The sequence below is a fragment of the Thamnophis sirtalis genome, unplaced genomic scaffold (assembly GCF_051295495.1).
Source record: "Thamnophis sirtalis isolate CommonGarterSnake01/CBP01778 unplaced genomic scaffold, rThaSir2_p1.2 scaffold_4, whole genome shotgun sequence".
Taxonomy (NCBI): Eukaryota; Metazoa; Chordata; class Lepidosauria; order Squamata; family Natricidae; genus Thamnophis; species Thamnophis sirtalis.
Window position 1 is genome coordinate 101492913 of NW_028261384.1, and position 12950 is coordinate 101505862.

Here is a 12950-nt window from a genome sequence, read left to right on the forward strand (position 1 = left end):
CTTGCTGATACCTTCTATGGTCAAGAAGACTCTTGCCAGTTTACTTAGCATTGTAAAAACACAAAAATGAAGCATTAAATTTAAACATTTTTATGTTAAAAATTAGTCCCTGTAATTTTATTTCAGACAAAATAGATCAAGTAATCCTTTTTCTTGACTTCCAGTAGGGAATGGCAAAGTTGATGCCCCTCAGTAAAATGAAGAGGTGCTGAATAGTCCAGCCCTTTATGGATAAGGAGAGGACAGCTGCTTCTTACAAGGAGTTCGCAAGATAGGGATTTCTGGTGGGTTTAGAGATTTGGGAGATGAAAGAATAGACATCTCTTTAAAACTGCAGTTGGCACCTTCAAAGACACTGGGTTTGCATACTTCCTCTTATAATGAACAATTCTGGAAATTGTTTGTTAACTGCTCTTTGGCCATTAGGAATCTTCAGAACAATATATTTTATAGCACTAAAAGTGTTTCCTTCAATCTTTAGCAAAAGGAGTTTTTTTAAAAAGTTTAAGGACTTACATTTTTTTTTCTTTTTTCAGACTAAATAGGGAAAGGGTGACTAGAACTTTTGATTTTGGAAAGTTGCAAACAAACTAAGGGTCCAGAGGGATTTTAAATTAATTGTGGAATTAACTATAATAATCCTTGTGTTTTGAATTCTCTTTTAAAAAAAACCTTGACAGAATGGGACTTTTAACACTGTACTAGAGGGAATCAGAAGGAACTAAATAATAACATTACAGGAGAATACTTAAATTTGATTTACTAATACAGAATGGAACAAGATATTTTAACATTGGTACATTAAGGGATATTTATGAACAATGGATCCAGAGTTTAATTTTAAGTGTGTCTGCCTCTTCACAGACACTGTATTTAAGATATGTCATGAAAAAGGAACAGGTTTTATCATACAAGACTAAGACTAACCTAAAATAGATATTAAAATTAAAATGATTTTTTAAAATTAAAAATGACAGGCTACAAAAATGATATGGAAAAACATGAGACGGGGCATTCAAATGAAACTAGCTAAACACTATAAGGAAAATACAAAATACACACCAAAACAGTGATTTAGGTACTTTCCTATATTGAATTTACAAATGAGAGTTGTTAAAATTTGAAGAATTTTGTTAGAAGGAAAAATAAAGAAAAATTTAAAACAAATCAAGTTCAAAGTCACTGTTTGAAGTGACTAAAGATTAAAATTATCCAATGTAAAAGGAAAGAATATAAAGTTGATTTATATGATCAAAGTTAAAATAGGTCTGTTATTATCGCTGGTAATACTTACCAGAGTTTGGTGTATCAGAATTCAACAACAAGGTTTTAAAGGCTAATTTATAGATAAGAGATGGGGTACTGGAAGAATAATTTGTTGTATTTTAAGAGAAAGTGATAAGTTATTAAATTGTTTGTGTTTGTTGTGATGAAGGAGGAAGTCATTTCATTATATATTTATTTCTTTACAATATCTTATTTTTATTTTTATTTCAAATTTTCTTCCTATTTTTTTTTCTTTTCTGAACTTTCTGTGTTTATTTTTTTTTGTTAGTTTGCATTAGTTTCTATTTTTGTAATTGTAATTGTAAACGACATAAAAAAGAAATGTTCTTTCTTACCTTGCAAACTCTTCACGAGCTCTGGAAGCTGCTGTTTCCTGGAAAAGTGAACAATTCTGTTGGAAAAACTTATTATATTTGTCAGAATCGGAATCAGGATATATTCGGCGATAACCTCCTGTGTTGTTTTCTTCATAGATCTCTGCTTGCTGAAGCCACACAGCCTGGCAGTTCTTGAATTCCTCGGCTCTGAAAAAAACATCCCCAAAATCCCTGTTAAAACTTCAGAGTGGGAGTTTTTTCCATTTCAATTTTCTGCTGTCCAGGCCATATTCAGTTAGCTCTATTCATACTGGACTAAAAAAATTTCACTTAGCTTTTAAGCATGTAAATATGCAAAATATCTTCTCCTGATCTTTTTGCTTTTGCTTACTAGACAGAAATTTTTTGGTTGCAGAGGTGGATAGTTAGCCTTACCCTTGCCACCTTTTCCCTCCCAGGAGAAAACAAGGCCAGGAAAGGGATAACTTAACAAGTTCCTCCACAAGACACAAAAGGTAGGATGGATGAAAGGAAAATTAAATGCTGACGGGTCTGTGGCAGAAATTTACACAACTGTTTCCATTTTTCTTTTTAAGCTTAAAGGAGACCTTTAAAAAAAATTAACATTTTTTATATTTTCTTTTTTAGTAAAACAGAAGCCCCAACAGGACTCAAATATATTGTATGTGCATTCCAGATAAATATATAAGTTTATCACACTGCTAAAAATATGATTGCAAATGCATATTTAATTGTGTAGTTTTTAAAAAAAATATACATGATTGATAAGAAATTGGATATTAAGAATTAATGGAAAGTAAACTGCCTAATTTTTTTTTACTGGGATTATAGCTATCCTGTAATGGGGATTGTTATGTAATTTCTTAGATTTTTAGCTTTATCAGTAAACATTTACTTGCAGATCAATTTCTGTTAAAATGTTTACTAATATCATAATTTGTCCGAGATGCATTGATAGCATCTGAAATATATCACCACAATAATTTTTTAAATTCCAAATTTGATAATAATTTGGGAATGTACTTTGGATGGTTTTTTTAAGTGTATAGTTTAAATAATTAAGGAGCATCATAAAGGTGAATATTACTACCTCTAAGAGGTTTGAAACAAAGAATTAAGTATCCCATATTAAGAACTCAACAGCTAAAATATTAAAATATAGTAAATTATTAAAATCTTAAAATAAGGTTAATTCACTAAAACGTTTTTCACATTTACTGAATGACTTAGAACATTTAAACATCTATATTATTTTAGAAGCCCAAAATGAGTGAGGATACACTGTTTTTTTTAAAATTATCTGTAGCTTTGCTCATTTATTATTACAATAAAACTGGATAAATACACTTCTGAATTAGATCCAGAAAGTTGTAGTTTATGATTACATGAAGAATTGTGGCACAAAGATAAGCAAAAAATATTACTTTTCAAAAGTTATTATTTTCAATGCTATAACCTGGGCTACCTATATCCATTTGTTCTTTATGAACTGCCTCTTTATTGTTACAATGAAAAAACTAAAATCATTTTGTTTGACCAAGTTTGAATTATTATTTAAAAATTACATCATATGTATATATTTGTTCTATTTTTTTATCTGCTTGTTTTCTGTTTTTTTCTTTTTCTCTCTGTTTCCTCTTTTTCTTTCTTTCTTTCTTTCTTTCATATATTAAAACAATACATAAATAAAAGGAGTTCCAGTATGCACAGTTCTATACAAACTAGTTTTGGTCAGCTTTGAACCCAGCAGAATTCTGCAAAGCTTAGAGAAATGCTGAGTTTCCTCCGGTTTTGCTCCACTGTTACGTATAAGGTGGAGCATTCCACTTCTCAGGTGCACCTTAGCATAGAGTAGTGAAATAAGGGGAAGTATGCCTAAAGAAAGGTGGGACTAGAATAAAAGTAAATACAATTTAATTTTAATTTGATTCAGTACGATTAACATAATTATTTTCTGCATACTTAATCATGTTCTTCTGCCACATTAAAAGCTCAGTTAGGCAGGATGTTTTCCAGGAGATCAAAGGGACACACTGAAGCTGCAGCTATAGAGACTGCACTTCTACTTTTATGGGTAATGCAAAAGTCCCTTAAATTCCTAAAAAAAAAAAAAAAAAAAACCCCTGATAGGCACAAAAAGGGCAATGTTTGAAAAAGTTTATGTCTGAATGGCTAAATAAAGGATGCATTTCTGCCTACCTATCATATTCCAATGCAGTAGAATTTTGCTTGAATTTTAATTACTAATATTTTCAATTGCCATGAGTCATTTATTTTTAATCACACCTGTACATTTTATAACCTCATCTAAAATTGAAGAACAGCAACAACGATGTCCTGGATGTCCTGTTAAGGGTGTGACCAAAATACTCTCCCTAAAACATACATGAATAAATTTCTTCTTATATTTATCCTTTAAAAAACTAAATTTACTTGCTTTAAATTCCCTTTCATCTTATCTAATGCTACAACAATCATCTTGCTAATTCATGCTGACCAGTGTCACCTTATACGTAACAGTATCTAAACAACGGAACTTTATTTTTGTATTTTAAAACACATATAGTATCTGTTTTATAGGGGCTACCAAAACTGCATGTAAATACAGCAATTTCAAATTCTGAAGGCCACTGTGATGGAAATTTATACTATTTAGAGATGCTTTGCAAATGAATTATAAATGTTCATTCCCACTGTCCCAGAAAGTGGATTAAAAATTTGAAACCTGGCTTCACGATTACGACACTGCTTGAGAAGCCTTTCTTTTCCTCGCCGTTTCTCTACTTCCAAGATCTTGCGCTTATCACATGCTCCTAGGTTGATCAATACCAGAGTGTCATATAATAGTTGGTCTTTTACTTCTTTATCCAGCCACGAATCCGTACTGAAGCTTGGAGAATGATTCACCTACAACCACAGAAATTGAATATATTTGTAGTTACTGCATTTTTGCAATTCAAAATAGCAAGTGTTTTGGGGAGAACAGAGAAGAAAGAAAAGCTTCTAGTGTTGATGACAGCAAGTGGGTTGTGATACATTTCAAGTATTTGCAATTATAATCTATGATAATCAAATTGCATATCTGGGCTTGCACAGATTCAAATATTAATAAATAATTTCCCCAAGCGTTGAGTTTACTTATTACATGCTCAGCTGTGTTCCAAAAAATTTAAGGCGAGTTGTAGGATCTTTCTTTGTGGCCCATGCTCTTTATGTGGAAAATTAAGTCAACACTCAAGAATTTTGAATTGAAACAGTCTTTGCTGGGACTTTCATGAATCAGTAGATCCTTTTTATAATTAATTTTTTTCATTGGTATAGGATAACACAATTTTAATATAAAAACCTGGAAGCATAACCTAAATAAAATATTTATATATTTGGAAAGACTATTAGATAATAGTAATTTACATTTGAATTCATGATGAAAAATGTTTGGTACTGATCTCAGTCTTGGCAGCGTGTTATTTACTATAAATATTAACAATACAATTATATAAATTTTCATGTGTAATAGATAGTTATTATTTTTTTGCCTTTATTTCTTTCTAACACTGATATCATACCAATTCCTACTGTGAAAGGTTTGAAAGCTATATATATATAAAGAGCACAAGAAATATCTATTACATTATTGAAATTGATAAGCAATAAATTCAAACTAAAGATAAATATTTCAGTGCACAAAGTTTAACCAGTTTCAGAAAATCTCACTGCTGAACTTTCAAACTGTTCCAAACAACCAAGACGATAACTTATATTTTAAGTAGTAATTTTCTTCCCAAATTATCAGTATAGAGTATTAAAAATAATTATTAACTATCATCATCAAGCCTGGCATAGAATGTGACTGGCTACAATATGGGGGGGGAGGGAGTTAGCTAGATAAATTATTGCTCTCATTCTTCTAGCAGATTTTTTTTTGTACAATCGCTTGAGTCTTCCCAATTAGTAATTCCCAAAAACAAGATTGTTGTTTAATTTAAAAGCAACATTTTCAATTGTCTAATGCCCTCTGCTGGCAGTCCATGTGATTGGAAGTATTGCCACAAGGCACCCATTGTTGAAGCAGAGAGATAGAAAAGGAAGAATTTAAAATAGAGCTTCAGAAAAACATAGGAGTAGAAGTTGTCTTAACTCTAAATGAAAGAAAGAGGGGTAGACATTCTGAATCCAAGAATCTTTCCAGTATATAATTCTTGGAGCTACAAATTAGAAAATACAGCAGAGTTCACAATAAGAAATATTAAGTAGAAGTTGTTGGGGAAATAGTGAGTTGCAAAAAAAATATATCCACAAATAAGGAAGGAAATTATCTAATAAAAGCTTTCTGTGGAAGCAGCCAGACATCTATTTATTTCAAAAGAAGGCACATACCTCAAGCAACCATGGTTTGAGTTTTCGATCCAGCAAAATATCAAATCCCAGGATCTCAAAACAAGCACTCCACATGGTATGGTTGGGAAAGCAAGTAAGATAATTATGCTTGAGGACAGGATGAGCTGATATCAATGTTTTAATAACAACATCTTCAATATCCTTCCATATTTGCTCTGTATTATAACCATTTTGCTGCATGTACTTATTAAAGGTAGACAGCTTCCTTTAAAAAAAGTAAGAGGGTAGAATAAGAACACAAGACAATATATTTGGGCAATTCACTTTTCTCTTCCACTTTTTAATTAGCTTCAAATTAAATCTATTTTCTTAATACATATGAAAACCTTTTTATTTCAAATACATGAATCTAGTTTGGAACAATAAGAAATCCGTAGTGTAGCTTTTACAATAACTAATATAAATTAACACTTAGAAATTATTTGATTAACATATTGTGTTATCCATGGATTCCTGAATAACTCACAATTTGCTGAATCCCATTACCTCAGAGCAACATGTAACTTCAGGACTAGTCTGATATATAATAATTCCATAAATAATAAATAGCTGAAATTACCAACTAGATGGATGACACAATCATAGAGTCAGAAGAGACTTTGAAGGCTTTCTAAGCCAATCCACTACTCAGGGCAGGAATCCTTAAACCATCTCAAACAAATACAGTACCTATAAAATCTGTTTTGAAAATTTTTAGCAATGCAACTTCTCTATGAGGCAGGCTGCTCCATTGCTTAATAACTCTTGTAGTTTCTTTGGAAAGTTCTCTTTGAGTTTGAATTTCTCTCTGTAAAGCTTCTTACCCATCAATTCTTGCCCAACTCTCAAGTACTACAGAGAATAAATCCAAATCCTTTTCTCTGAGATAGGATGATGTGACAGTATTGTAAGATGCTATCATCTTTTTAAATTGGCAAGTTTGGGAACTGCTAAATATATTGTTACAGGTACACTTGGTGGCTTTTGCCCACTGTGAATAAAGAGACCTACAGTATCACACACATGTAAACTTCCCCTGGGCACAGTCCAATGTACTCCTGAGGACATTATGACCATGCAACAGAATGAATTGATGTTGCATGCTTCTGGGCAAGCACAAAAATTAGGATTGTTTGTTTGTTTGTTTGTTTATTGGATTTATATGCCGCCCTTCTCCCAAAGGACTCAGGGTGGCGCACAACATTAAAAAAAACACATATTACAAAAGTTAAAAAGGAAATTAGATAGAGTATCCAAAAACAAATCCAATTAATATTAACAAAACATTTTAAAAATTAGATTAAAATTAACAATTTAATCAATCATTTATTTTATTTTGTTCAGGCCAGGCCGGCTTGCTGGAAAAGCCAACTTTTTAGGGCACGTCGGAAGGACCATAGATCAGGGATTATGCGAAGCTCCGGGGGCAGCTCATTCCAGAGGGAAGGTGCTCCCACAGAGAAGGCTCTCCCCCTGGGGGTTGCTAGCCGACACTGTCTGGCTGACGGCACCCTGAGGAGGCCAACTCTGTGGGATTGCACTGGATGGTGGGAAGCTACCGGTGGCAGTAGGTGATCTCGCAGGTACCCTGGGCCTAAGCCATGGAGCGCTTTAAAGGTCATAAGTAGTACCTTGAATCGCACCCGGAAAACAACCGGCAACTAGTGCAGACCGTCTAAAAGGGGCGTAACATGGGAGCACCTAGGTACCCCCATGATAACCCACGTGGCCGCATTCTGGATCAGCTGAAGCCTCCAGGTGCTCTTCAAGGGCAGCCCCATGTAGAGAGCATTGCAGTAGTCCAGGTGAGAAAGGACGAGGACATGAGTGACTGTGCACAGAGCATCCCAGTCCAGGAAGGGGTGCAACTGATGTACCAGGCGAACCTGGTAAAAGCCCCCCTTGGTCACGGCTGTCAGGTGTTCTTCTAAACTAAGCCGCATATCCAGGAGGACTCCCAGATTGCAGGCCCTCTCTGAGAGGGCTAAAATTTCTGCCCCTATCATCAAAGATGGAGCAAGATGCACAAATCGGGATGATGGAAACCACAGCCACTCAGTCTTGGAGGGATTGAGCTTTAGCCTGTTCCTCCCCACCCAGATCCACACAGCCTCCAGGCATCGAGACATCACGTCGAGGGCATCGTTTGGGTTGTTTGGGGTAGAGATGAAAAGTTGGGTATCATCAGCATATTGATGATACTATACCCCAAAACCACAGATGATCTCACCCAGCGGTTTCATATATATGTTGAACAGGAGGGGTGAGAGAACTGACCCCTGGGGCACCCCACAAGTCACTCGCCTCGGGCCGATCCCTGCCCTCCAGTCAACACAAACTGTGATTGATCCGACAGGTAGGAAAACCACCGTAAAACGGTGCCCCCCACTCCCAACCCCCCGAATCATCACAGTAGGATAACATGGTCGATGGTATTGAAAATCGCTGAGAGGTCTAATAGGAACAAGACAGAGGAACAATCCTGGATCTGCCAGAGATCATCAACACTGTTCCCTCTAAGGTGCATGGCTGCGCGGCCGCGCACGTGGAAAGAAACCCCCGCGCAGCAGTTTCTAACTGCCGTGCAGAGATTTCTGTAAAGTAAACGTGGGGAAGTCCTTTGCAAGTGGCTACAACTGGCCGCCTGAAAAGGACCTCCCCAGACTTGTTTTGAAGAGCACGGCTCTTCAAAGGGGGATTCCTTCCTGCGAGACCCCGTCCAGAAAATGCGGGGAGCGGCAGCGGAGCCCCGGGGCTGCTCCTGCTGCGTCCGCTGGACTGTGGGATGGGAAGGGGGCGGGAAGATCGGCGGGGCTGGCGGTGGCCGGTGGCAGCAGGCTGGTTCGCCTCCTCCTCCTCCAACAGCACTGCCAGATTCCGCCCAACGCTGCGGGGGCACCAGCGGGAGCTTTGGCGGCTTCACCTCAGCCGCAGCGCTGGGCAGCAAATGTGTTGGTGCTGTTGGAGGAGGAGGAGGAGGCAGCAGCAATAGCACCTGAGGACAGGACAAGAACCAATGGAAACTTGTCAGAAGGAGACTCAAGCTGGAAATAAGGAGAAATCTGACAGTAAGAACAATTAAAATCAATGGAATCTTAATTCATTTGCTACAGGTTTTCAAAAGACTGGACGGCCATTTGTCTCAGATGATATAAAGACTCCTGCCTTGAACAGCTGGACTAGAAGACTTCCAGTATCCCTTCTGATTCTATGATTTTAAAAACCACAAGCTTTTTACAGCTCGCTTGCAACTTTACCAAATTTAATTCAGCCATTTCCTTTTGTTATTAAATGGGTATTGCTAGTTCAATGCACATGCGCTCCACTTTTAAGATGCTGAAAAAATCCCCATGACCTGCAACAAAATTCATTCTTCCACTCTTATCTTGCCCTGACTTCTGATAGGTTCCTGAAATATAGATCTATAAAATTTAGTGAAAATATTTCTATCTATTTTAATACAGACTCGTAAAACAGATTGGGACAAATGACATTAGTGCTCTTGGGATAATAGCAGGTTTACTCTATTTGGATTTTCAGATAAAAGGTATCTTTTGTGCTAAGTTCTAACAATGTAGTTCTCTAATGTAACTATGAAACAGTCCAAATATATAATTCCCCTCAGGGAGGAATTCTGGGAGTTGAAGTCCACAAGTCTTAAAGCTGTCACGTTTGAAGACCCCTGGGGTTTTTTCCCCCCTAAAGAGTTAGGGGTGCAAGGGTCTTGTAACAACAGCTTTAAGACTTGCGTACTTCAAATGCCAGACTTTCTGAGCCAACATTTTGGTTGCTAAGCAGGAGCGTTGTTAAGTGATACTGATATTATATAACACTTTTAATTAAGCAGGTACCTTGAATAAACATAACTTTGAGTTTCAAATAATACTGATTTTGTTGTTGTCTTAGGTGACATCTGTGAAAAAAATTCAGGTGCTCAGGCATGAAAATATGCCACTCAAACACTATACTTTTCTGCTCACACTGAAAAAAAATTAGAGGGAACATTGATCATCGACCAACTGACCAATGCCATCTCCGTGCTGGGCCTGAAACCCAACTGAAACAGATCCAGGTAGACAGCTTCATCCAGGTACTGGGGAAGCTGACATGCTACCACACTATCGACAACCTTCGCTACAAAGCGAAGGTTGGAGACCGGATGATAGTTGGCTAATGGGTCCAGGGAAGGCTTCTTAAGGAGGTGCCTCACCACCGCCTCCTTCAAGGCAGTGGGAAAGAACCCTCTCTCAACGAAGCGTTGGTAATCGCCTGGAGCCAGCCTCATGTCACTCCTGGGAAGCCGAAACTAACCAAAAGGGACATGGGTCCAGCACACAAGTGGCAGCACTGAGTCTCCCCATAATCCTATCCATGCCTTCGGGGGTCACAGGGTCAAACTCATCCCAGACAGTCTCCACAAGTCATCCCCGTCGACTCACCCGAATCAAGCCTGTCCGAATCTGAGCGATTTTATCCTGCAGATACTGAACAAATTCTTCAGCCTTACCCTGCAAGGGGTCTTTCCCAGTTCCTTGGTTAAGTAAGGAGCGGGTCACCCTAAACAGGGCGGCTGGGCAGTTATCTGCGGCCGTGATAAGAGCGGAAAAATGTTGCCTTTTTGCCATTTTTATAGCCACTAAGTAGGATTTAATATGAATTCTTACTAGTGTTCGATCAGATTCGGACCAGCTGGCCCTCCAACCACTCTCTAGGTGTCTTTTCCGGTGTTTCATCTCCCAGAGCTCCTCGGTAAAACAGGGAGCTACCCAGGATCGACACCAGGTCATAGGCCGCAAAGGCATAACACGATCCAAGGCCCCAGTGGCCGCCTTATCCCAGGCTTCCACTAGGGCTTCGGTTGAGTTGTGAGCATGGAATTCAGGAAAAGTCCCAAGTTCCATCAGGAACCTTTCAGGATCCATCAGGCGCCTGGGGCAGAACCATCTAGTCAGATCCGCCTCCCTGCGGCGAGGGGTAGCAGTATGGAAGTTAAGCCTGATGAGGAAATGATCTGACCATGACAAGGGTTGGATAGAAATATCCCCTAAATCTAGATCATTCATCCACTGCCCAGAGACAAAAATCAGGTCGAGCGTGTGTCCCCTATTATGGGTGGGGTCTTGAATTAACTGAGTTAGGTCCATAGCCATATGGAAACCATGAACTCCCGAGCTGACTCAGATGTCTCGCCAATGGAAGGCAGATTGAAATCCCCCAGGATCATAAGCCTGGGGAAATCAACCGCCAATCCAGCTAACACATCAGCAGCTCCGGCAGGGCCGATGAGATGTAGCAGGGAGACAGGTATGTAACAAAAAGGCCCACCTGAACTCCAAGGCCCCATTTCACAAAAAGGGACTCACACCCGCCTATCTGAGGCACAGTGACTGTATATATTTTAAATATTATGTTTTTATGTTTGTATTTATACCTATGCATAAAACCTTAAAATGATGCTTCTGACACAAATAAAAAAAATAATAACTCAAGGAGGAGGCTATGATTAAATTTATCAGATGCCATTTTGAAGCCTCAGTACACTACATCCAGAGCAGTCCCACAACAGTCTAATCTCTTTAAAAAAGCAGTAAGATTGCTATTTTATAATGAACCCTATTTTATAATAAACCCATTCTGGCTTCCAGTAATCATCCTTTTCTTTCCTAAGTACTTGCAAACTCACTGCTTGGTTATCTTTTCTATGATTTTTCCATGTATTGATGTCAAGCTGATTGGTTTGTTACCTGGGTCCATTTTTCTCCCCTTTAAAAAAAATATTGGAGTGATATTAGTTCTTTACTCTTATGACACCTCCCTTATGCTCCAAGAATTCTAAAAGATTATAGTGAAGAGATGGTTTTCCAAAAAGCGGAGTCAACAAGAAAGCTGATAAAGTAGATTTGTTCCTTAGACCCTCTCTGGAGAGAGGATGTCAAATTGCCCACAATGAGCTCCATATGGCTGCTGCTTATTAAGAAGCTGCAAAGCAACAATCTCCAGAAGCTGAAGAACTGAGATATGAGGAAATTTGCTATTCTTTCTCAAGCCACAGTTGGAGCCTTTATAGGACACTCAATTCACACTTCCTTTGCTAATCACTTTTGGAAATTATCTATTAACTGTTTTAAAGAACTTTGAAAGAACTTCAAAATGACAAAACTGGAAACAATGATGCCTTCAATTCTTAACATAAGAAAATGAAATTGTACCCCTATAAGTTTAAGAATTCAAAATAAATAGAAAAAAGAAAGGTATTGGTTACAGAAAATTTTAAATGGATTAAAGGCTCCAAAAATGTTGGAATATTTTATTTGGAATATTAAGATTTTGAAATTAATCTTAAAGGACAAATGCATTTTCATGGAAAACAAAGACTGTTTTGATATTAGAGACATATTAAGATAAGTGACTTATAATGATGTTCAGAGCTATTTTTGAGGAATGGCACTGTCATCTTGAATCAATAATGTCAGCTGTGTAATTATGAACAGTCTGTTTCCAGACTGGAAACTAATATTAATAACTAATAATATTCTAATATTATTTTAAGGCTCTATCTGTTTGGACTTTTGCTGACACCTAGATTGCAAAAGATATTGCTTATTGGACTTGTCTATAGTTAATAATTAAGCTATGGGATGAAGAGTTCTATAACTGTTAATTAAGAGGTGGTGAAGAGATAGTGAAACTGGTTATATACAATAAAGGTGAAGTTTTTTTCTTTTTTCCTCTTATTTAGCTTTCTTGCATCTTTTATTTTCTCTATTTTTCTTTTTAGTTTGTATTATAAACAAATACACCGCTGAGTGGTGCGGTGGCCTAGAGGTGGTGCTCTCACCTCACACTCAGGAGACTGTGAGTTCAATCCTAGGTAGAGGCAGATATTTTGAAGAGCCGAGGTGGCGCAGTGGTTAAATGCAGCACTGCAGGCTACTTCAGCTGACTGCA

At 37.4% G+C, this 12950-nt stretch overlaps 1 protein-coding gene across 2 annotated transcripts in view; it reads right to left on the reverse strand.

Annotated features, from left to right (window-relative positions):
• The window catches only part of TTLL6 (tubulin tyrosine ligase like 6), a 46124-nt gene that overhangs the window by 24731 nt on the left and 8443 nt on the right, over positions 1 to 12950 (reverse strand). For both annotated transcript variants that reach the window (XM_087713601.1, XM_014061991.2), the window contains exons 7-9: positions 6003 to 6228; positions 4351 to 4532; positions 1623 to 1811 (exon numbers count right to left, since the gene is read on the reverse strand). In XM_087713601.1, the coding sequence (XP_087569727.1) occupies positions 1623 to 1811; positions 4351 to 4532; positions 6003 to 6228 (597 nt within the window). The remainder of the gene's footprint in view (positions 1 to 1622; positions 1812 to 4350; positions 4533 to 6002; positions 6229 to 12950) is intronic.